General features: G+C 35.8%; 1 protein-coding gene across 1 annotated transcript in view; it reads right to left on the bottom strand.

Moving 5' to 3' along the window:
- Nucleotides 1–25,332, bottom strand: part of LOC113053212 (parathyroid hormone 2 receptor-like) — a 43,738-nt gene extending 18,406 nt beyond the window's left edge. Inside the window, exons 1-7 of the mRNA XM_026218050.1 lie at nucleotides 24,996–25,332; nucleotides 19,650–19,749; nucleotides 17,283–17,393; nucleotides 15,923–16,038; nucleotides 15,741–15,838; nucleotides 13,948–14,134; nucleotides 1,525–1,678 (exon numbers count right to left, since the gene is read on the bottom strand). Coding sequence (XP_026073835.1) covers nucleotides 1,525–1,678; nucleotides 13,948–14,134; nucleotides 15,741–15,838; nucleotides 15,923–16,038; nucleotides 17,283–17,393; nucleotides 19,650–19,749; nucleotides 24,996–25,148 — 919 coding nt within the window. The 5' untranslated portion in view covers nucleotides 25,149–25,332. The remainder of the gene's footprint in view (nucleotides 1–1,524; nucleotides 1,679–13,947; nucleotides 14,135–15,740; nucleotides 15,839–15,922; nucleotides 16,039–17,282; nucleotides 17,394–19,649; nucleotides 19,750–24,995) is intronic.
- Nucleotides 25,333–26,994: the final 1,662 nt, after the last annotated feature.

Raw genomic sequence — 26,994 nt, 5'->3', positions numbered from 1 at the left:
AGTGTGGAGGGGCCGAGAACTGTGCAGAGTGAGGCTGGTGGAGCAAATGATAATGAGTGAATGAAAGCAAAATTAGAAATGAATTGGAAAATAAAAATAAATTCACACAGGTTTAGAAAAACATGAATGTTGGTAAGTCATTGATAGACATTTGAGTGAACTATTTGCCCTTATTTGGCTGAATACCTCATAATTTTAAGACTAAAACTGTCATTTGCCACAATGATTACTGCATCACACAGGATGGTTCAGTTCCCTTTTCTCAGCAATGGCTCCATCAAATAAATATGAATCATTTATGTAACACATCCATATTGTGCCCTTATTTTAAGCACTGAAAAGTAATGAAAAAATTACTTTCAAATTCACAGCATGAATCACTCAATCCTCTGGACACAGATGATTTTGCCTCATTATGACTATATTAACCCAATAAACGTGACATTATTGTGTAATCCTTTCACAGATTTAACTCGTAGGTCATTAATAAGCCATGCCGAACACATTCACCAGAATGTAGTGAGCAGCCGCTCCTATAACAGGGAATCTGCATATCAAAGGTGCTTCTATCTCTGCCCTTCCGGTAGGAACACATCAAACAGGAATGACAAATAAATAAAGAACACTTCAACTAGAAACCACTTGAAAAGGAAGCAACCTCTCAAAACAAACTGCAGTGAGCTATGGTTGTGCTGTGTCTCAGCGTGGGAGTGGAGGGAAGGGTATGAATACCACTCGCTATAAATAATAGCTGATTGGGTTCCATGTAGACATTTCTCAAAGGAATAAATATATATATTCAAAAGGGAGCCATTTCTGAGGGGGGAACTGAATGTTTATTATATTGAGCAAAAGAAAGAAAGTAGCATTGCATCCCTGGATAAACAATGCATTCACAGCTGCAGAATATTCCTGTTGAATTTACTTTGCTGCTTTGACCGACATAATGAACTCAGTCTAGAGACTGGTTCTACTGTCAGCAGTTAAAACTGTTCTTCTGTCTTTTTAATAAGATTAGTCACTGTGGTAAAGGTAAAGGAAATTAGGAATGATGGAATGAGATCTCATGTGATTCAGTGTAACAAAAAAAAATCTTCTCAAACTTATTTAAAACAAGAATCATAAGATGTATCTTCTCAATGATGATTCTAATTCCTGTATAAGTTCATTAAAGAAGAGAATGTTGTTTGCTGGTTTTATAGCTGTAAAGAAGACAACAATACAAAACTGGTTTACTCTGAGCCACACGCATGCTCACAATAGCCACTATACAACAGCAGCCAGCTATAGGCCAAAAATGTTTATACATTTGAAAATAATACAAAAAATAAAAGACTGGCCTTGTTCTTTGATGAGAGTACAATTACATGTCATGCAGCGGTCCATGAACAAAACCAGATACCTGGGCCGAACAAAACCACCAGCAGAAGCATTTCATTTCCCAGGAGATTTTACAAACCCACCAGAAGCGAGAATATTTATAAATTGCCTTTTCCAAGAAAAACACTACCATGACATACTCACCCCACCCGATCAAAGTGAAGCCCCACAGGTACTTTGAATCAGACAAGAAGGCCATGAAGATGAGACTGTGCAGGTACAAGCCCTCTACCAGGATCCAGTAGTAGTTTGTAGCCAGGAAATAGATAAACAGCAAGACGGTCACTTTACAACCCATCTGAAAATGAAAAGCAGAGCAGAAAAATGAACACTCATATGCCAGCATGGTAGTTTCAATGAAATATAGCTTAAGTAGAAATATCAAGCAGAGTGTTTAAAAACAACAAAAATGCTTCAGTTGAGACTGACATTAGAGCAAAACAAACCAAGATGCTTTGGTTTGGTTTGCTGATTTAGTACAATCAGTACAATCACATGGGGTTCTTTAAATAAATAAAAAAATACTCTCTAATGTGCTAATATTTTTTTAAACACTGCATCAGTGCATGACATATAATCGGGCATAAAAGTGCAGATTTAGTGATACATTAAAGTATACATTTAAATTAAAGGGATATCTAAACAACAAAAAATTAAAATCTGTTCACTCACAATCTAAATTAATCTAAACCTGTATGACCTTGTTTCTTCTGTGGAACTTAAAAAAAATATGAAAGTAAAGTTCACCTTTTGAAAGTCAAAGCAGAATTGGACCCCACTGACTTTGATTGTATAGAAAAAAAAATATATTCTTTTGTGTTTCAAAGAAGAAAGAAAATGTGAACTGTCAACTTTATTCCACTCTGTTATATTCTGCAGAAGTACTCATTGTCATGAATCCTCTTCTAGAATAATTAGGTCATTAGCTTATTTTAAAAATGACACACCGTTAGTTTCAAAGAAACTCTTCAGGAAACTCTTCAGAAACTCAGAAAACAGAAACTCTTCAGGACAGTAGAAGTGTGACTAAATGACAGCCTTTCACTACCGTCAGCTGACTGGCTGTAGTTGGACAGCTGCACTTTAAAGAAGCTATTAGCTCACTACCATGACAAATCTCTGTGGATAATGGCCATAAAGCATTTCCAGACCAATGAACTGAATTAAAAGGGATGTCACATGTCAAAACACTATCAAAGGATACTGATGTCTTCTCTCATTAATATCAAGAATATGTATAAGGTTGTTTTACTCTGAAAATATTTTGGAATCAAAGCACATATGGATGCACAAAGCACATACTCATTAGTACTCGTGCCACCAGCCTCGCTCTGTTTCCACAGCTCTCAGCCCCTCTCTGATTGCCACACAGTTGTTTTAAACTGTAATAATACTTCACAATATTATTGTATTTTTGTTCAAACAAATGCAACCTTGGTGATCATAAGTGATGTCTTTCAAAAACTTAAAAAAATATTAGACAAAACTTTTTAACGGTATGTCTTAACAATTTTTGGTAAAGGTGCTTCACAAGAAGTCTTGGTTGTTTTAAGTCAATTGTTGTTGTTCATCCAATACCTTCTGAACATATCTAATAATAATGACTGTGAAGTCAAGAGTGTCAGGGTTCTGTCACTTCGGGTTTGTTTTTAGTGTGGTGACAGAACCCTGAGACTCTCATGCATCATCTTGTTTTTGTGTGAGTGTGCTCTGGCTCTGCACTCTCGTCCATGTGATGTTACATGTGCGGAGGATGGTGTTTGGATCCCAGACCTTGTGTCTAATTTGATTTTGGTTCAGTGATGGGGTTCAGGTTTTCATGCTCCGTGATTTGTCCTTCCTTAAGGGCGCAGAGGTTGAGTGTTCAGTCCCTCACTGTGCTCTTGTCTTGGACAGTGAGAGCTCTCATTTGGCACCTGTTCTTGTGTTGTTTCATGTGGGCACATGGCTTTGTTTTGTTCATTTGTTTGTGCCATGTGTTCCCCTTCTATTGTCTTAACCCTGCCCCTCTTGTTATATGATCATTGGTTCACTTACCCCACCTTATACAATATATTCACTGAAAGTGGAGACAAAGTTTTTTAATCATCTTTCATTCGGTACCAAAAAGCAAGTGTACTGTACCTCTTTTGAGTGTATTTATCAAGTTTGAATAATAGTCTGTTGGATGACATTTCATTTATTTTCTGCCTGGTCACTAGAAATTACATAATGTTAAATGGTCAGTTTATATACTGTCAAAAGTTTGCATACGCAAATGTGACTTATTTTACAAAAAAAAAGAGTGATCTAACAAAATGCATGTCATTTTTTATTTATTACTGACACAAAAAACATATTTCGCATTAAATAAGTTTACATATAATCCACAAGTGAAAACAATATCTGAAGTAATAAAAATGATCCCATTCATTATAATTAATACTGTGTTGGATGATTTACAGAGTTTTTTTGTTTGTTTGTTTTGTTTTATTCTAGTTTTCCATGAGTTCCATGCTTGTCCTGAACAGCTGCCCACTGTTCTTCAGAAAAATTCTTCAGGTCACACATATTCGTTAGTTTTCCAGCATTTTAACAGTATTTGAACCCTTTCCAACCATGACATGTTTTTGAGATCCATTTAGTACGGCCCTTCAGAAGCTACAGAAAACACTTACAGTACATGTTTCCTAGAAGACAAAATAAATTCAATTTACCCTGATCTTCAAATTCAAAACGTTTTCACCAACAGCCTCTGAATGCATCACATGTCCTTCTGAAGCATCAGTTAGCATTTCAGCTTTTTGTAATAGTTGCATGAGTCACTCAGTTGTCCTCAGTGTGAAAAGGATCTCCAAATCAATCAACAGAACCCATTCAAATTTGCCATTTTGGTGCTGATTGTGTGGCTGTTTGATACGAATTTCCCCAGTCGTACTACTTTTTACATAACTTACAGAATGCTGGAATATGTATATGTATGTATTTATTTAGATAAGTCTATGGGATATTTCATCTCAGCAGGTGATAATCGTAAGTCTGGTCGTGTAGAAAGTTAATAGCACACCTCTCCTCAACAAGCTGCAGCATCTGAAGTATCATTTAGCCCAAATGGTCTAGAATTAGTTCCCCACTATAGTTTAATACCTAAGATTAGGACTTAGTCTGAAATTCCTAGTACCAAGTATGATCAATAATAGTGATCCTGGCTGCTACAGCAACTACTGATCGATTCTTAAGACATGTCTTTTTAGCTCAGCTTTCACTCTACACTTTAATTGTGTTTAACTGTTTGATAAAAATGTTTAGTAAGGTTTTTTAAAATAATTAAATGAATATTTTTATTTAGCAAGGATACATTAAACTGAACAAATGCGACATTAAAGACAACAATTCAAATGTTAGAAATTATTTCTATTCATCAAAGAATCTTAAAAAAAATGTATCATGGGTTCCACAAATATATTAAGCAGTTTTAATTGTTTTTAACATTGAAAGAAATGTTTCTTGAGCAGTAAATTAGCATTTTATATTACTGGCTGAAAATTCAGCTTTGCCATCAATTCTTTTTAATTGTAATACCATTTCCCAGTAATACTGTTTTACTGTATGTTTGGCTAAATAAATGCAGCCTTGATGAGCATAAGATATTTCTTTAAAAAAAAAAAAAACATCAACTCCCAAATTCAGTCTCAGATGTCTATAATATTCCTTAGGAGAAATACAAATCAGTTGAGGCTGCTGACGACCATTAAGAGTATATAACTATTAAATTACGCACACTAGAGCTCACATACAGTATTTTGGTCTTTGATGATATTTGAGTAAGGTTTGAGATTTAAGGAAAAGATTATATTACAACTGTAGACTTTTGATAGCAGACTGATATCCCTGCAAATCTGAGCATAATTTGTGACTGTTGAGATTTTCTCAGAAACTCAAATATGCACATGCATGATTACTGGAGTCTATTTGTCAGGAGAAAAATTACAGTAAAACACTAATATAAATCTCCATTTGCTCTCCATTTTATTTCATTGTTTTTCCTTTGTAATTTATACACTGTATAATACACTGCTTTTTGTTTCTCTTCTTTTTCCTCACTGTTAGTTTTTATATGGACAGATAGAGATCCTACTGTATGCATAACTCTATATTCATAACATAAAAATGTAAGTTTAATTTGTAACTTGGCATGTGATGTGGCAAGTTTAAATATGTGTATTGTTAAATAGGATTACAGAGCTATTGTGGAAAAGAAGACTTACACTCAGTCTGTTCCTCACACAAAGCTTGCGTGGCTTTTAAGACCTGAATACAGTGTATGAAAACAGTGTATGAGTCATAAAGACTTATTTTATGCACATATACAACTACATCCTCTGTATAACTTTAGGAAAAAGAGAAGCATGAACATTATGCTCAACATCTTCTTTTATGTTCCACAGAATCAAGAATGTTTAACAGTTTTGGAATAACATTAGGGTTAGTAAATGATCACAGTCATTTTTGGGTTAACTTTCCCTCTCTTTTCTCTACTGTTCTTACTTCTCCTTCAATGGAGTGCATGTGGGACAGCGTAGTACAGCAACCCAGTGAAAGGGCTGCAATTCTTAGCACGGACAACAGCAGATGCATCAACTCCAGACACATGAAAGTGCCAGAAACTAGGGGTAATCGTGAGAGCTTTAGTGCTTCTGACATATGATCAAAGAGGCGCCGGAGAAAAGAAAGGTGCAGATTATTTAGTCGATACACCTGGAGGATCTGAAGGACTCACCTGAACACCTAAAACTTTTGTTCTGTCTTTTCCCTGCCTCTCTGCTGACGATGTACTCTTAGAGAGCTCTGCCCTCTTTTCACAGAACTGACTGAAAACACAATCTCTACTGTAGTCCACCACAGTGAAGCAGTAGGGAGGCTTGCTATAGGAGTAAAAATGTTATAGAAATCAAATGAAAACATAGGTCAACAAGCTACTTCTGGAACACATAAACCTAAAAGTGAAAAAATAAGTTACTAAACCAGTACTATTTACTAAATCTCTTTTCAGATTACATTAAATCATCATCTTTACATAACCAAAAATTACACTTTTCAATTTGTTTAAGGAATGAATGGGCAATTTCCAAATCTTGCCACATGATGCAGATCCCAGTTATTGTAATGAAAAATAATGAATGCTACAATTTGGCGGGGGGTTGGGGGGGGGGTTGCAGCATTCCCTTCTGTTCACACAAAACGGAGGGAAGCATAATGGGTTGAAAATAAGTAATTTCTACTTTCAGAATTTCTGTCATAGTAGCCTTGGTCATACAATATTAATAATTCAAGACAAAATGGCCAAAAATAACATAAAATTATAATGCAATATCAAACATAAGTCACTCTGAATCCACCCACTATGTAGTATCACAATTTAATACCAAGCATAGACATTAGCTTACTTGGATGGTATTTAGGAAACTTTGTGTCAAAAGTAAATGCACAGTATTCACATTATTGGTTACTTTAATTATATTGGTTAATTAAGTCATAATAATAGAAAGAAAAAACAAATGCAAGCCTGGTGTCTACACTGAATAGTCCTTACAAAGATTCTTAATATGATGCAGAAAGCATTTTTAACTTTTTATCCAAAGCAATTTACAGTGCATTCAGTGCATTTTTTATCATTATGTGTCTTCCTTGGGAATAGAACAAACAACCATTTGCACTGCCAACACAATGCTCTACCACTGAGCCACAGGAACAGAGCATATAAATAGAGCAATTATTAATTAAGTTGTTTCTGCTGTCATACTGTTCCACTTAAGATAAAGGAAGGACAGGATGTTTTCTGCATGCGTTTTGAAATGAGAAATTTTACAGTAAAGGATTTTGGATCATTGGCCTATTGAAAACGCAACACACTTAAGTTAGTTGCTGCATATTGTAGGTAAACAAATGGATCAAAGCATAGCAGTTGTGCCTTTGATGTCTGAAGACACATTGTTTGCACCTAACCTAAGCATTGCAGCTATGGATGCTAAACAACTGGTTTGCAAAATCCTCCCTCACATTTTTACTCCACAGCACTTATCTCCTGCAATGCAGCTGTTTGAAGAAAAAGCTGAGGGCACAGTCAATGAGTCTCAGAATGGGAACAGATACAGTTTGATTCTGAGCGTAGGTGGGAATGGATAATCATTTCCCACCCAAAAGACATCAAATGGGCACAAGTGAGCTTTTTTAACCTCCACGCATGGATTGTCGAGGCTGGCCATGTTTTAGCTCAGACAAGCTATGTATACAAGATTTGGGGTGGAGATTGGAAATGCATGAAACAAAAGCCCCCCAGTAAGACTATGACACACAACACAGGATGAGACTATAGAGCACTTACAGCTTATTGCAGCCCAATGGCCTTTGACTTCTAGCTTTGGCATTTCTTCCAACAATTTCAGTCCAACAATGTGTCAAGATGGGGCACAACCTTGGAACAGCATTAAAATATTTGTTCCCCGCCATAATTAGAATTGGAACCAGACCTCACCCAGATACAGACCCAATGTCACTCCATGCAGACCCAATGTGACCCCTTTCAATTTCCGCTCTTCCTGGCTTGTTTAACACTTCACTATGCCTCCATGCAGTTTAGCTGTTATGGATGACATTCTACAATGATTTGTGTGTCTGGTTATTCAAGAGTTATGAATTCAAATGGCACAGAATGATTTTAATCTACATTTAGTCATTTAGCAGATACTTTTATCCAAATCAACTTACAGTTGAGGACAATAGAAGCAATCAAAACCAACAAAAGAGCAATAATATGTAAGTGTAATAATATGAAAGTCTTGGTTAATCTAATGCAGTACATTTACATTTATTAATCATGCAGACAAAGTTTCAGACATTGTTCAAATTAGTACAAGCTAGACAAGGGGAGGGGATAAGGAAAAAAGGAGCAAAAAATGAAGTGTTTTTTTTTTTTTTAAGGATGCAGTTAAATGTTGAAAAAAGAGATGAGTTTTCATTTGTCACTTGAAAATTGTCAGGGTTCCAGCATTCTGGATGGGGATGGGAAGATCATTCCAACAGCCAGGAACGGTGAACGAAAATGTTCTGGAATGTGATTTTGTGCCTCACTGTAATTGTACCATGGGGCATGAGTCAAAGTAGGACGTTGTTGAGCCTGTGACTGTTCTATATACAAGCATCAATGACTTGAACTTTATGTGAGCTGCAACCGGTAACCAGTACAGGGAGAAGAAAGAGAGGTGTCATGTGGGCACTTGGCCTTGTTGAAGATCAGACGTGCTGATGCATTCTGAAGCATTTGAAGAGGTTTGATTGCACTTGATGGAAGTCCAGTCAGAAGAGCATTGCAGTGGTCCAGCCTAGAAATGACTGGATAAGAAGTTTTGCAGCGTGCTCTGTTAAGAAGGGCCTGACTTTGTTGTGCAATGCAAACCTGCAAGATTGAGAAGTTTTTGCAATGTGGTCTTTGAAATTCAACTGGTCATCAAAGATTACACCAAGATTTTTTGACTTAACTTTCTGACCTTGCTGGATGGTGAAATCATGTTGAAGAGTCAGAGTGGCAGGGAAGACGAGAAGCTCAGTATTTGACAGGTTGAGATGTAGGTGATCATCCATGCCGATATGTCTGTCAGGCACTTTGAGATCCGTGCAGCTACCGTTTTATCATAGCGCGATATGTAGTATTACCGCCGTTTCCCAGTGGATGATGAGACTCTGATTGGTTTATTGCATTTTACGCACAAAAAACACCTATTACTCATTAAGAGAATCCTAATAAAAGTATATAAATAACTAAAAAGAGACTTACTCTCTGCTGAATAAAGTGCTTCATTCTTATTCTGAGGAAATCTCAAATACTGAGGTAATCCTCATCACATCTTCTTGGGTGAATTATGTCTTATTACTCTCATTGCGACGCAAACAGTAAAATAAAAACAACTTAGGAAACAGTCTCGCTGCTTTGTTTTCTGTATGGGCGTATTCAAGCCGTGCGTGAAACATAATAATCTCAATAGCGTGTTCAGCGTGTGGTTGCATTAGATATAATGAAGGGAGACGTGAAAGACTGGACATCAAGTTGTTTTCATAAGGATTACTTTATCACAGAATATTTGTTAGTTTAAAAGTAGACATGTGAAGCTTTCTATAGATGTATCTCTCATGTCTCTTCGTTGAGTATTCACTGAGTTACAGTTCATTTTATGGCGCGTTTCTAAATGAAGATCACCGCAGACCAAGGCTGCAGACAGCACACCTTGTTTGTTATCTTTATTTTATAAATACACTAATTTTGTTGTTATTATGTCTGTATACAAATAAAAGTAAACCCTTTAAGGATTCAGTATGTATTGCTCTTATCTGTACGATCAAAAAAAGTGAAAGTATAATTTAAGTTATTTTCGGGGTTGTCAGAAGAAAGTGCCTCATCACGCGTATATGCGTGAATTGACTCCAGAGGGTTAATAGCTTTTTGATGCTGACATTGTATCTCCAGCAGCTACAGCAAGAGAACAATAATGGCGGACTGCAGCTTCTCACTCAAGGCTGTGTATATACTCATAGGGCAGAGAGCATCACAAATGGGCGGGAATTTCACATACTATGTCATCATAGTACTGCTAGTGTGGAGAGACTGTTGACTATGAGTGGGTGGATTTTTACCATTATAGGCTGGTTGTTTTTACACACTGCAGCCACACAACTGTGATCAAATACCTTTTAAAGTGATTTTTGAGAAGAACACGAGTATACAGTACAGACCAAAAGCTTGGACACACCTTCTCATTCAAAGAGTCGTCTTTATTTTCATGACTATGGAAATTGTAGACTCACACTGAAGGCATCAAAACTATGAATTAACATGTGGAATTATATGGAATTATATACATAAAAAAGTGTGAAACAACTGAAAATATGTCATATTCTAGGTTCTTCAAAGTAGCCATCTTTTGCTTTGATTACTGCTTTGCACACTCTTGGCATTCTCTTGATGAGCTTCAAGAGGTAGTCTCCTGAAATGGTCTTCCTACAGTCTTGAAGGAGTTCCCCGAGAGATGCTTAGCACTTGTTGGCCCTTTTGCCTTCTGTCTGCGGTCCAGCTCACCCCTAAACCATCTCGATTAGGTTCAGGTCCGGTGACTGTGGAGGCCAGGTCATCTGGCGCAGCACCCCATCACTCTCCTTCTTGGTCAAATAGCCCTTGATGCCTTCAGTGCAGGGGCGTCGCACCCGTGGGGGATGTGGGTGTTTTAACATCCACACTTTTCCCGGTGAGAGGGTTCAACAGCCGCCTGTTTCTGCAGTTTTTCCGTAGTTTTGCACAAACGCCTTACTACAGTCGCTCCTCCGTTTCTCTGGCCGCTCTATGTCTGTGCTCGCTGAGGAGGCGGGAACTTATGGTTATTTAGATCTCCCTTTTCCAGGTACTTTGAATGAGTGTTTATGGTTTCGATTTTTTTTTAAATAAGCTTGATATGTGTTTGGGAGGATGTTCTGTTATCGTTTTGTTGACATGTGGAGTGTTTTCTATATTATATTTTTTAGACTAATGCTAATTGCTATTATTGGGATATTGTTCAGCAGCTAGCTAAATTCGGTTATGTAACGTTATGTGGCATGCAAAGTATAACATAACTGTGATGAAGAAGGAGGGGACGGCAAACTGCTATTGTTATGCAGTGTTTTTATGGGTTCATTGCCAGTGCAACTGATTTTGATATTTTGAGTACTGTTTGTTGATTAGCTGAATACTTTTGTGGATAACGTTACCTGTTGTGTTTGATTGTAACATTACCTGTTGAGGAGAAAAAAGTGAGAAATGATGACATTGTTTGCATACCTGCTGAAGAACTATGAAAGAAGTGTGTATATTATTTTAAGGTTTAAAAACAGTAAATTGTTACATTATTTTTACCACCAGAGAAAAATCTTTGTGTGTGAAAGTGAGGGTAGGTTATGTAGAAATGTGACGTGGAAGAGTATATGCTGTGTCAGGGACCACGTTGAAGTTTAGAGTGAGGATGAAGTGATCCAAGATGTGCAGTGGAATAACCAGCACATGATCAGTGGAGCAGTGGTGTATAAATAAGGTCAAATTGAACACCTGATTTGTGAGTAGAAGCACTTAACACTCGCTTGAGTTCAAAAGAGTGTGGAAGTATTTTGTTCAAATTGTGAATAGATTAAATACAGAAAGTGAGCAGATTGCTCCCTTTAATATAATCACTACAGCTGCTGTCAATCAGTGGCACAGCAATTGGCTTCAGTGCTCAGTGCTTCATATAGAGCAGGGATCCTCAAATCTGGACCTCGAAATCCACTTTCCAGCAGAGTTTAGATCTAACCCTAATCAAACACACCTGAGCATGCTAATCAGTGCCAATCAATGTCTTTGGGCTCATTAGAAAATCACAGGCAGGTGACTTTGATCAGGGTTGGAGCTAAACTCTGCAGTGCATTGGACCTCCAGGTAAGATTTGAGGAAGGGGGATATAGAGCATGAACACAAGTATGAGACCATTTAAAAGCAGTTGTCTGTCACAAGTGTGGATTAAGTCGAAATAGACTTGTCTATTGAACCCACCCATGACTGTCACCCTTCGGACTCGCACCCAACAAATAAATTATTCTATCCATTACATCAGATATTAGCAGTTTACCGATCGGGTAGCTGCCTACATGCAGGACTCTAGCCTGAGGTTTACCTAGGTGCACGTTGAAGTCTTCAAGTATAATCAGAAGAGTACCATCCTCAGGGATGGCTGAGAGCAGCACACCATACTCCTCCAAGAATTTATGTGAACATCTGAATGTGATTCAAAGGAGCTGATGATACCCAGATATGGTAAAGGATTACATTTCCAATCGTTAGAAATAAGCAGACCAGAACCTCCACCTCTTTCAGTCAAATCAGGCTGTGGGAAAAAGAGAAATTATTGGAGAGGGCTGCAGGTTTAGCAGTGTCTTCTGGTTTGATCCATGGTAAGGGCCATGAGGTTGAGCCTTGAATAATTAGTACTAGATGTAATGAAGTCTGCTTTGTTTAAAACAAACTGCCAATTCCAGAGACCAATAGGAACAGAAAGTAGTGTATTAGCACACATAGGCAAAATGCGCAGGTTGTCAGAATAATGCTGCCTACAGTGTGTAACGTGTGATCTGCGAGAGTTAGTAATAGTAAGGATATGGAAACAGTAAATATCGGTCTTAAAATCTGAAAGAGAAGTTAAACAAGTTTCAGGAAAGAGGATGAATAAAAAGTGATACTCATGTCCCTTGTCGGCGGGCTGCTTGGTGGAGTCGCTGGCCTTTTTATATTTCTCTGACAAACTGTAATTGAACTCTGCTGAACATGCTTTACTGTTTAACACAACAAAGGTCCAAGCAAGCACACAAAACTGACAAGGTACATGATGCAACATGATACCAAATGCAACTTCAGCGTGTCTCAGTACAGCAAACAAAACAAGCATTTTCTAGCTATGACAACTGCTAAAAACTAATGAGTCAATAAATACACATACATGCTGCTTTCAACTTCTGCTGGTTGACTGCTTCTCTCAAAGAGTATTTACTTACACTGTTCAAGTCTTTTTGCAGGAATATGCTTTACTGTTTAACACAAAAAAGGGCCAAGCAAGTGTACAAAACATACCTACTAGTTTACGCCAACACCCAGAGATGTGGCTCAAATGTGAGGCTGTAATGTGTAAGTGTTCGACCCCCATAGATGTTAAGGCTACGTTTACACTAGAGTTTTTGTTTTAAAATGGCAGTTTAAAATGTGTTGGGGTGGAGGGGGGAGGGGGGACCTCAGTACGTACCAAGAGTAACGTGATACATATCCTGGGTAGTGTATAGTTTTTTTTTTTTTTTTTTTACATTTTAATTTAAATGATTCATCTTAAAATTATCAACTTATATGTTTGCTGGTAGTGAAAACTTACCTAGCTATAACTACCTAAGTCAGTCAACTTGCAAAGTAGCACAATGCTTTGCAATTGCATAGACTACGGCAGATATATTTAACATATATCTATTAGCATATATCTAAATCTCCCATATATCTAATCATATATCTAATATCTATATCTAATATCTAACCCATATATCTAATCTAAATCTCCCACATCTTGCACAAAAACATTTAGCATTTACTCTCCCTTTCAAGCGCTTGGGAAATAGAAACCCAAGCCTAGTTTCAGTTAAATTAAGTTAATCTGAATTAAAATAAAAGTGTATTCATCTCTAAACTCTGAAACAATTAAGATTTAATTATTTAAAAAAGAAAGTTCTAAATCCTCGTAAAAGTTGATTTGATTCAACAGATTTTTTTCAATATAAGCCCTACTCAAACTAGTGAATTACTTTGATCATTAGCGTTTACAGTGTATAAAGTATATTTATCATTTAAAAATGTATGTCATTTACCCTTATATAACCCATAACCCATACTTAATATAAATATGCATTACATAATCTGTAATGTAGCCACATTAGATACTTAGAAATATTTGATGAAATACTTTAATACTAAGATGCATGCGATAGCACTTGACTCACATACTGTGAGGTGTCCACTGGTGCCACATCCACAGCATTAGTGAAGTTATTCATAAGCACAGCATCAAATTCCTGCAGCCTGGCACTAGTATGTACCACGTGATCCTTCACAAAGATGCTGACAGCACGCAGCATGAAGGAAACAAACAGGTGCATGTGAATGTAGTTCCTGGTGCAGTGGAGACGCCTGTAGACACACAGAAATACATTTGAGGCTTGTTAGGCAGAAAATGGAAAAGATGTTGACCTCAGAAATAATATGCATTCTGGGAAATTAAGACAAAGAAGGTTTACTAAGTAATGTGCTTAGGTTATTTCTACACAATGATAAAATTCTTCTACTGTTTATTATAGACAAGATTTATATAAATTATTTGTACCTCGTAATCACTACTAACTGGATCCCACTTAATGTTATGATGTACTGTATTTTTATTTAGTCTAGCCATCCCATTTGAATCTGTTCTCTATATTTTGTATAATTTTCACAGGGGACACTTACAGAATAAATGCAATATTAATACACTAAGTGACCTGTTCACAAAAATCCCCAAAGTCTGATGTGGCATTTTATAAAGGCTTTCTACATTTAGTACCCTTTTAACATTACTTTAGTAAATGAAGTATTACAGTTTTCATATATCTCTGGGTATTTCTGATCATAAGTGTCAGAAAGAGCACTATATGTTGAGAGCAGGCAAGACCCCTGTTCTTCAACATAATAAAAACTGCCACTTTCAAAATTTTGACTCAGGAAAAAAAAATGCAATGATAGGTGTATTTCGTCAACACTTGCTGTGTTCAATCCACTCAATCAGACACTTCAAAGTACATAAGAATACTCCTGTACACAGCAGCTTGGATGTGATTGCTTTGTCATAATTTATTTAGCTCAAATGTGTTTTTGCTTTGCTACATCTCACATATCAAAAGTTTAAACAACTTTCCCACCTCATCCTGTTTACATTTTTCACAAGAAGGCTTCTTTTTTTTTCTTTTTTTTAATTAATGTAAATTAATGTCCCAGTCACATTTTCCTAGGTAAAATAAACATTACTTACACTATACCAGAATAAAAATCTATTTTGTATTTTTACATGAAGAATGTTTTCTATTTATTAAAACCAACTATAAAGCTCATCAGTTATTAGTTTTTTTAGCATTTACATTTATTCCATAATAACTCATGGTAGTACCAGTAATAATTTAAATAATATATTTTATTTAAACATTTATTTTAAAGTTGAAAGACTGGAAATCGAAACATAAAATCCTGAGAGAGATAACAATGGACATAAATTATAATCTACAGTATGTATAAATACATGTCAGCATGCATATAAACAATCAAACTAAAACAAAAGAAAAAGTAAAAATTGTATTTCCCAGACTGCACTCATCTTTCTCTCTAAAGTGCTATATGACCCTGCATGTAGCTGTCAGTAAGTAATGTTCAGAATTGTTTTGCGATGTTACATTGCTCCCCACAGCTCACCTGCAGTGCAATTAATATTGACATTTTGTACCATTAGTTTTTAAATGCACATTTTTTTTTTCAGTGGTCTATCTTCAACAAATATTGAGAAAATGTGAGAAGGCATTTTCTTTACTGTGTGTGAATAGTTTTGTCTCGTCGCACTCAATGAAGCTGCTTTGTACTCCATGTACAAAGAGAGAAAATAATATTAGACTAATCTACGAAAACTATTTAAAGCAAAAAAAAAATTTTTTTTTTGCAGTTTATGAGATGAAGTGCATCAAACACATACATACACGCTTAGTCAGTTACTCACCTGAAGTATCCAATAATAAAGATGGCCACTAGAAGAGAGCTGAAGGAAACTGCATAGCCTACTGTGTACATGATGTGCAGCCGTTCAAAAAAGACCTGCTGTGGGGACAAAGAGGTAGTGCATCAAGCCACCTAGAAAGTGATCTCAGTCCATTAAAGACAAATGACTGTAATGAAGCTTACTCTCTTTTTGTTGGGTTCTGGGGATTTGATGCATTCAGTGTAGTTGACCCAGGTCTTGTTTGAGCTCTCTGCAAGCACCCAGGATCCATTAGAGTCACACCTCCTGTAAGCGTGTCCTGGAAGATTGACAAAGACTTACCGAACACAGCCGGTATGGAACAGTACACATTATGCAGCAATACAAATGTAAAACTGTAGTAAATGTTAGTTTATGTTACATTTGTAATATTTCTTTCTATGTTAATCAATCAAACAATGAGTCAAGAATGATTCAATATTAACAAAAATGTTTTTTTTATTACACTGAAAATTGAAGTAAAAATCAAGAAAGTTGCACTGTGGGTATTCCGCGTATCCAGATAATTTACAAATGCACATAGTATACAAACTGTACACTTATTCACTAATTATAGATGGCTTTGAGGTTAGACGAGGTAATGAATTTAACACGGAGGAAAATGAAAGCTTAATTTCAAAACTGCTTCATGGAGTTTTTGTCTACTTTGTCTAATTTTTAGTCTTTTTTTTTGAAAGAAAAAAAGAAAGAACAATTGGTTTATGCACTGTACCTCTATCTCTCACAGCCTTGTTCATTGTGGTCAAAAATTAAACATGGTGCTACACAAACTAAGGTAAAGAGGCCCTAAGAGGCCATGGATTATTATTTTTCTTTTCTTGTTTTCTCATTGTCAAGACTTCAATTTCTCATGACCTTGACATAACAAAAGCTCCCATGATGTCTGACTCATTATCTGACAGCAGTACTGTAGACTAAATAAAATAATAAAATATATAAACATCATTAAGTTAATTAAATTTCTGAGTAAATAAAGCAGTACTGATGTCATCAAATCACGAGTCTGTTTTTTATCGAACATGTCTTTCATGTAATGGTCAGACAGACTAATAAAACCACAAACAAGTTATGTAATATACACATTTTATTTCAAACCGATGAAGAAAAGAAAGTAGGCTGAATTCAAGGAGCTCTGAAAGGTTTTGGAAAAGTTATCTGCTGCATCCATCTGAAGACCATTTTTAAAAAGTTAATTACACAAATATTATTTTTAGCATACTGTCTCAAAAAAAATCAGCACTGATCAATTTGACTATATTCATTAATTTATTATTAAGCAAAGCAAATGTTTGGCTCTCTAAAACTGCACTCTCAGCTACATCCCAAGCAATGCCAGATTACAGACTTCTCATTTGCGTAGCCCTATATGTGGTTTTGTTGTACTTCATACATTTTTTAAGTTCAAATTAACAAATATTTAATTGCTAACAATGATGCATGTTAACAACTGGAAGAAAAAAACTAAATTTGATGAGACACGGAGAGAGAACAAATTTTTCAAACCTGCATGGTTGAAGTCATAGATATATCTGGGACAGGGGGTCTTCGTCAGAGTTCCAGGGAAGCCTTGCAGCCAACATATCAGACCATCCCACTCTGGGACACACACACCGACTGAGAGCAAAACAGTTTTAGGGCGGAGATGTCAATTCACCATTGGACAAGATCAGATACAACACATGAAATCACCGAGTCTTGTAGCATAACATGATACCATATGAAAGTCTAGCACATTTTCATTCCTTCCTGATCTTTAAAGTGTATCCTGCAGCAAGATAAAAAGTAAATGAGCTACAGTAAAAGCCCAGTAGGATACTGTCATACATCCTTCCCATCTCCAAATAAATCATTTATGCTTTTCTTTGGATAAAATCTGCTCAATTAAAAAATATCAATCATAGTATCATCTGAACACCTATGGGGCATGTTTTCTATTTTGTGCATGGATACTGGATAACATCCATCTGGCATGGCCTAACATGAGTGCCCACGGGCTCACACTGTGCTTGTGCAATAAATGATGTGTTAAATTAAATTATGAACACTGAACTTGATCAATGTACTTATCATTTTGTGCTAAAACAATTGAACAGTGTATACATGACCGATGATTGATTGAAATAAAACAATGCTAAAAAAATGCTCTATATATCAGTAATGGTTTCAACAGAGTCCATCCAGCAGCCACAGATTTTTGCCAACATCAGACCACAGAAGCAATGAAGCTTGAAAACAATAGGCCATTAAGTGCTTTCAAACTGTTAATTCGGATCCATTCTGAGAAAGTATTGAGCTGTTCTAATGCTACTTACAGTTAACATGAAACAGTAATTTGTTATCCATTTTCAAGTGAAACAGGAAACAAAAAGACAATATAGAATGGGGCTTGATTTCATGCATCAGGAAACAACTGATATGCAGCTGGCATCTGCTTTTGAGAAAACTTTTTGAATGGAATGAGGAGGCTGAAGTTTCAACCATAACAACATCTTGACATGCCAGCAAGCAACTAGGTTCAGATATGACACATTCGCCTGATTGCGGGAACAATCGGTTCTTTTCAAATTAGCATATTTCAAAATTTTTAGGGTTCTTACAATTTAAAAGTGAAGTCACATTAGTGAAATTTCAGCTAAATATTATGTGCAAATAAAGGTCTATTGTGCTATTGTCAGTAGTGTAGCAATGTCTAAAACACAGCTCACACAGAAGTCACTTTCAAACCAAGCAGGTTTCTGTTGGCCAATGTGTTCAATTCATGTTACCAACCCTCATTTTTTACTTTCGTACAAAATTTCTGATTGTGTGGATTTCTAGTAAAATGACCAAACTATTTGACTGTGAAAATTTAAATGTGAGCGCACATTAAGCTTACATAATTTAATGACGAGATGACCGCATACTCCTAGTTTAATGTTTAATTGTAAAATAATGTTTAGCACATCAACTAAAAAATGCATAAAAAAGATCAATTTTGATATTTTAAGCAAACAAATCAGATTTTTTTTCACGACATCTTATGTGGCATAGGTGACGTCAGCTGAAAGATACCAAGTCTTTAGAAAATATACAGTATACAGTATTTATTAAGAGAGCATTTTGATTTTCATTTAGATTTTATGTTGACTTATGTTGGCAAAATGAGTTCAAATACCAAAAGAACACTTGTACAATATAAAATTAGTTGCAATTCTACAAAAATGTATCCTAGTGCAAATTGACTCTTATAAATGTGGATTTGTTGTCATATGATAGTTTAAAACTAAACATGTTTCGCAATGTAGATAGCAGTCATTGCACCCTATGTCCTCTGCACATAATTTCCTTGTACACAACATAATTATTTTCATCCTTCTGAATTACACATAACCTATGGTGTTAAAAAAGAGACATGGGAGTAAGCCAAATTAATATTTTTGAGTTGCCAAGTCACTAATGACAAAACAGCCAGGAAGGCCATTTTAAAATAAGTCATCTCCAACAGCTCTTGTTTTTTTCCCCCTTCACATGTTCTTCCTAATCACCTGTGACAAGTTTATAATGAAACTAAATGAATTAATAAACTGTGCAGTGCCTAACCAAGAGTCGTGCCTAACAAAGGTCTTGAAGGAGTCTTAGCTGTCTATCTCAGTTTATTTCATAAAGTATTATTCATGTGCATGAGCCGACTCATGAAAGCTTTATAGAAACTTTTTTTTTTTTTTTTTTTTTTTTGCTGAGGTGAAGATGGTCATACTTTTGGTGAATATTTTACTATTCCTAGGTGAACTTTAGGTGGTGCACAACAACAACATGGCTGAAGTGGAGAACTGAATAGGCCACTTAATTAAAAACTGTGTGAAAGAAACGTTCAGAGGAAACGGTGTCTACCTGCAGGGTCATCTGTGGAGACCTTCTGAAGACATTGCAGCTTCGCATCCAGCAGCATCTGCACCTGCTCTTCAGCTGTAATCTCACCATCTTCACCTGCCTGTTCAAAACAAAGGGCTCATTTTATTTCTTGATTGTGTACTATATCTCCTGAAGTCCCATCAAGACACATTTGGGATCAATACATAGAAACACAAATGATTCACAAATCAGATTTTAAGTCTCTCTCAGAATGATCATAATGTGCTTTCACTGAATGGAAAAGAACAGATCTGAGATTTTCTGCAAAAAAAAAAAAAAAAAAAAACTGTTTACGTGCTCCACAGAAAAATAGAAAGTCATACAGAGCAACATGAGAGTGAGAAAATAATGACAGATTTTTCAAAAACAGTCCATAAAAATAGTCTCATTTCAAAAGAAGAGTGCATTATATAAAACTGAGTGTGTGTTGGTGTGATTATCAAAGGGTTAGTGGTGACTTTTCTCTCTCTCCATCTCATTTCTGGTCGCTTATTGAGTCTGTGAGAAGAGTTGAACTTCTAAATAACCTGAAGAGAGGAAAAAGAAATTAAAAAATTCACTCTCTGTAATGATGAAAGAAAGGTTTTTAATTAATGTAAAAGTGTATCAGAAGGGTGATAGAGCTGTCATTTCTGCTTGATATTCTGCATCAATTAAAGTCATTTTCTCAGTCATGCAAAAGTAAAGATACAGTTTTCAATGTAACATTGTGCAGGGTGATATTAAAATGCTGCTAGAATGACAAAAATATTCATTAAGAAATATAACAAGAATTAAAGCAGAATGGAAATGCATCCATTAATGCCTTACCTTTGTATTTTCTACATTAAATAAATGTGGAATGGACCTTGGCCAGGTTTGATTTCATACTTAATTTAATAAAAGTGTGGCTGTGTGAGATGGGTAGCCGATGGGAGATGGGCAGCCTGTCCACTTGGGTTTACTGTCATATGCCTGTATTTTCAGATTTTAGATTTTGGGCTGGTTTATATATTATTAAGTGTTGTTTACTGCTGAAACCCAAACTCTGACATTTGTGACTCTCTAGAGTAAAGCTGGTTAACAAATCAGTTCATCTTTCACATTTCCATTAGGCCTGAATTTGCTCTTTCCATTGTGTGGTTTAATTGAGAGTGCAAGACTGTTCTGAATGAATGACTGATTAGAGACTTTCACATCTTTATGAAGAAGCTTTCTGCATAGACTTCCAATTTACTATGACCTTCCATTCACTAGGGAATTGATGCATACAGCTTTGTAGCACAGAAACGTATTACTCAAAATGTATTACTCAGAGATGCCAATAAGATAACCCTTCATCAAAATATTTATATAAAAAAAATACAAACTAACACACACAAAAAATACATATTTCCACATATTAGAAAGCCATTTCTAAAGTATCTAATAAATAACTTCCTTCATATTATCCACTGCTACTTTAAATAATGCACTGACATTATGAGTCAAATTTCCATTAAAATGATCGTGGGACATTTTTATCATATGGGCTCAGGGGGTTCAACGCGTGGGGAATTATAGGTCTATGATTATGTAACATCCTACACCCTTGAAAATAAAGGTTACAAAAATGGGTTTTCTCAGCAAATCCATAAAGGAACCGTTTTTGGCTCTCCAAAGTGCAGTGCAGCTTCACAAAGTCTTCAAGTGGATAGTCTGGTGGTTCTTCTGCAGTATACAATTTAATAATAGTCATGCAGCTCCCTTGACATCATCAAGCAACACTGTGAGACTGCTGACAGTGTTCCAGTCAGTTGGGCAGAGATGCTTGTGCATTTCAAATACCTAAAGAGATTCTGAACGAATCTAAACAATCAATATGTGATTAAACCCCAGAATGTAAAATATTCTGATATTGATTGGCTATAATAAAGGTCCTCCAATTTGGCATAGATAGATTATATGTCTGTTAGTGATTACCGAAAATGGTAGCAATTGCAAAATTGTATTACTTTAATATAAAACCATGTCTGTACTGTGCATACATGTAATGGAAATAAACCATAACTATCATTCAAATGAAAATTTGAGAAATAGGCTTACATCTTGTTGCTAGGACATCAAATTTATTTTTGAATCTTAGTATTTGCATGATTATTGCTGTTCATCTCTTAAGCAATGCATCTGACATTCTCATCACAGTTGGTGTTTAGGTCAAAGAAAATCAGGGGGGAAAAAACATGTGCGCTAAAAATTGTAAATGTGCACTAAAAGGCACTAATTTTACTGGTCTGACCCTTAAGGCTTTGGTGAACTCTGCATGATTGAGTCTTATTTAAAATGTATTTGAAAACATTTTTCTTGAATAAACCCACTTACATCAGTGATTCTCCAGAGCCAAACCTCCAGAGGGGGCCAGAGGATGACTTAAAGCATTTAAATCATTATTGTAATATATTCAAAATAATTTAAATGAAACTGTACTCTAAATTAAAATGCTAAAGAAAAACAACAAAAATGTAAAATGCAATCATATGTAAACAAGCAAATTTACAATATAAACAGCAGAAATACCTGAAATATTGTCATATTTGCTGACGATATAAAATTATGGAATATTTTGTATATTGCGACACTGTTAAAATGTAAACTTCTGAAGACAGTAAGCCAGTGTCCCTCATGGGCCTTTCATCACCGAACGCAATGAACACAAAATGAAGTTTTTTAGGCGTAGTCTGAGTATGAAACTGTCATCCAGCATGCTGTTTCAATTTGCAGCCGGTTTGTACATAGATACTGTAGCTAGCTTTGAATAAGACTCCCTCCAAGCCATGTATGGAGTCAAAGGCAGCAATTTATGCATCTTTTGTCAACATGCCCCACGGAACATAAGGCTGGGGTGAGCAGTAGTAGTAGCAGTCTTGCCACACTATGCAACACTATGTAATATATAATGGTTTTCTTTGTTCTTCATGTGTTTCTTTGTTTGTCAAAGAACTCACTTTGTTTTTGTTCTTTGCAACATCAAAATTATTCTTTGTGTCAAGCCACTCTTGAACAACAGACAGCGTCAGAAGCGTCTCAATTCAAAAAGGACTGGACTGCTGCTCAGTGGTCCAAAGTTATGTACATTTTGCATTTCCTTTGGAAATCAGGGTCCCAGGGTGTGGAGGAAGGGAGGAGAGGAACACAATCCACGTTGCTTGAGGTCCAGTGTAAAGTTTCCACAGTCAGTGATGGTTTGCGGTGTCATGTCATCTGCTGGTGTCGGTCCACTGTGTTTTCTGAGATCCAAGGTCAACACAGCTGTATACCAGGAAGTTTTAGAGCACTTCGTGCTTCCTGCTGTTGACCAACTTTATGGAGATGCAGATTTTCCAACAGGACTTGGCACCTGCACACAGTGCCAAAGCTGGTTTAAGGACCATGGTATCCCTGTTCTTAATTGGCCAGCAAACTCACCTGACCTTAACCCCATAGAAAATCTCTGGGGTATTGTGAAGAGGAAGATGTGATATGCTAGACCCAAGAATGCAGAAGAGCTGAAGGCAACTATCAGAGCAACCTGGGGCTCTCATAACACCTGAGCAGTGCCACAGACTGATCGACTCCATGCCACGGCGCATTGCTGTAGTAATTCAAGCAAAAGGAGCCCCAACTAAGTATTGAGGTCTGTACATGCTCATACTTTTCATTTTTATACTTTTTAGTCGGCCAAGATTTCTAAAAATCCTTTCTTTGTATTGGTCTTAAATTATAATATCATTTTCTGAGATACTTAATTTGGGATTTTCCTTAGTTTTGAGTTATTATCATCAAAATTAAAATAAATAACCAGTGTTGATTTTAAATAGTTGTTGGTGAGTGGTGGGTCTTTGAGTCAAAAAGTTGTGAACCACTAATTTAGATGTAACACATTTAGATGTAACTACTTTGGATGTGCAACATTTAACACATTTTTTTTTTTTTTAGATTATTTCACAGGATGAGCACATGCATGCATTCATGACATGAATTTATTATGAATTTATTACTGTAACTTGCTGACAATGCAATAGGAGTAACTTTTAGATGTTTAAAGGTAATAATTAAGAGGGATGATACTTTCAGTATAATCAAGCCTTCCCTCATAAAATATCAATCTTATGAAGAATTCAGTTTAACTGTGCTATGCTGATTACTGCACAATTGTAAGATGAACAAGCATCATTTTTAGTGTGTTTTAAAGAACAAACAGTAGCATATTCAGACCTTTCAGGTTTATATGACAGAGTGCATTAAACAGAAATCATTCAGCAAAACGATACACAATTTATTTAGTTCATTAATGCATGAACAAAAGGACAAGCCATTCAAGTGTGTTTTTATGTGTCATTTCTTCCACAACACAGGTCTATATATGCTCATTCAAGTGACTGCATTTACTAGTTTTGTGATAGCCAAATGAATGGCAGACCAAGAGTGAACAATGTGGCAAAAACATATAATGGAGGAAAAAACATGCATGCATATTGTATGCATTCCATGCGCACTGATTTTTTTTATTTTTCACATTTTTAAATGTGCAGTACCGAAAGTGTCTATCTCCGCCGAATTTAAGTTGATTCAGTTATGTTGAATAATATTGTTGAATGAAATGTAGATGTTTCAACATAAGTCACATTTTAGGTTACCTTATACAACACATTTTTATAGGCAGTAGCAACTCTTTATTAAGTAAAAACAGTATTATGTTTGGAAAGAGGATAAGAGCTGTGAAACACACCAAGCTTTCATAAAAACCTCCACTGTTACATTGGTGTGTAAAGATAAAGTAACACTTGGTAACACTTTACAATAAGGTTCCATTAATTCATGTTAGTTGATGTATTAACATGAACAAACAATGGACAACACATTTATTGCGCTATTTATAAATTAATGTAAACAAGCACAACTTTTTTATTTTAATAATGCATTAATAAATATTGAAATCAACATTAACTAAAACTAATAAATGCTGTATAAGTATTGTTCATTCTTAGTTCATGTTAAATAAAGTAATTAACTAATAAGCCTTATTGCAAAGTATTACCCAAACATTCACAGGCTTACATTCTTTCTGTCAAATCAAATCGTAATTTCTTCAGATCGTTTTCTTTAAAGACATTTTTTATTATTATAATTTATAAAAAAAAAAATAATAATAATAATGAAAAGGAATTGATATAATGTAACACAAAACAAGTCTTAAATATGTATATGCACTATTAAGTTGATTTGGTCAGTGTTTTAACGGGTTAATCTGGACTGCCTCAGGTGCCCTTACAAAAGAAAAAAGAAAAAAACATTGTCATGTCACTCCTGCAAAGACCCAGCTCTTACCTGAGCATCAACTAATGTCCAGAACAGAATCACTTTGGCGAAGTTCCACAGGAGACAATCCCTCATGATTCTGAGGTGATGCTTCTGTCGAGATAACAAGCAGTCCTCTTCCTTTAAGATTTTGTGTATCTCCTTACACCCCCCAGCGACCATGATCTACTCTTGTCATCACTGAAAAACATCGTTTAATCTCCCCGAAATATGTTCTTCAATGTCTGATAAAAAGCACAGGATCACGAGGCGTCGATGTTCTACTAAGTTCAGCGCGTTCACATCGCATTCAGCAGCTGAAAAGTTTGCAGGTGTTGCCTACTCCACGAAGAAACCTGTTCGGTCAGTTTTGCTGACTGACTCACCGTGAGTGAGATGAAGCGCTTGAATAACAGACGCTCCTCTCGTCTCAAAGAGCGGATCGATCTTAAATTACAGTATTTGATTTATCGCGAGGACCGATCATTCTCACATTAATAATATCGAAACTAAGTGTTTTAACTAGTGCTTTCTTTCTCTCCTTTTTTATCTGAAAAAATGAATCAGAATCAAATGAACAAATAGTTGTGTAGGTTAGTTAGGAACTAGTTCTTCTTCCGCTCATCTCTCAATGCAGACAGAAACAAGGAGGCAGTAATAAGGAGCGCTCACTCGTGATGTCTTCAAAGAGCTGAGAGAGAAATGCTGAGATAATGACATAAAATAATAACTTTCTTCAATTTTCTGTAAGTTGATTCAAGATAAATGATTCATTGTGTTATGCAATGGATATCAATAAATTAAAGATCTGATCTCATTTGCAATTTAATTCTACTTATTATGGCTTTCAAAACTCTCAATAATCTTAACAGAGAGTTCAGGCAAAAGTTAACAATTTGTAATTCCAAACCTGACTGTCTTTCCTCTGTGAAACACAAAAGCGGACGTTCAGCAGGTATTACTTTTATGACATCTCTTTTTTATACTATGAAAGAGAATAAGGCTCTTTGTAAAATAAATAAATAAATAAATAAAAACCTGAAGAGTCCGTCTCTTTATCCTCCTTGAGCAGAGATGGATTATGACACAGCGGTGCCCTGGGCACGGACTGATTGAAGCCCTGCCTCATCTTTTGTTCCCTTTTTTATTCAAAATGTCCCCAAACTTAATTATATCATAAAACATCACAATTCTTAAATATAAGTAAATACATTTTGCACCTAGATCATGTTAGTTTATGGGCTATGGGAAACGTAGCCTAATATTAGTGTAATCTATTAACTAGCCTACGCATAAAACCTTTTAACTTTAATTAGATATGGGTGTCATGTCATAAAATATTTTTACTGACTTTGTATTTAACATAAATTTAATAAAAATATTATACTAATTATAACACTTTGCACATAAAGAGAGCAAATAATATTTGCATTTTCAAAAATATATATAACTTCAGTCTGGACATAGTTCAAGCACTTTCAACATCGCTCATTATAATCACTGAAGCTGTTTACACACATCGTACACACATCTACACTTTGTTTATGAAGAGATAATTCTCTGGAGAGCAGCATTAAGTCGGCGAGCGCGCACACAGAACAAAACACGGGCTTTTCATCGATGACTCATCTGAATGTCTCTGATTGGCCATTGCATTCATAAACCGAATCCTGTGTGATTGGTTATAACGCACAGCACTGTAAAAGCGGTCTGGTTCAGCGCCAGCCAAAGCACAAACGCAGATTTGAATTTGGCAGCTGATGCTGTGCCGTACTGAACGCTATAATCGTATCAAATATAGGCTACATATATATTTTATTCAGCCATTTTTGGTCTTTTGGAAGCTGCATTCAAAATCGACTTTTCTTAAAAACCTGAAGGGGCACGGTTGAAATCGCGTTCCTGGAAGAGCATTATTCCGTCCCTGAAACAATTTTAAAATTGTTAAAAATATGTTTTGGTATCCAAATGACTAACTTATAAGAAATCACCAAACTTACATTGAGTAAGCAATAAGATTAAGTTGTTT

The sequence above is a fragment of the Carassius auratus genome, chromosome 34 (assembly GCF_003368295.1).
Source record: "Carassius auratus strain Wakin chromosome 34, ASM336829v1, whole genome shotgun sequence".
In the NCBI taxonomy this organism is placed as follows: Eukaryota; Metazoa; Chordata; class Actinopteri; order Cypriniformes; family Cyprinidae; genus Carassius; species Carassius auratus.
This window is presented reverse-complemented; position numbering and strand designations above follow the sequence as displayed.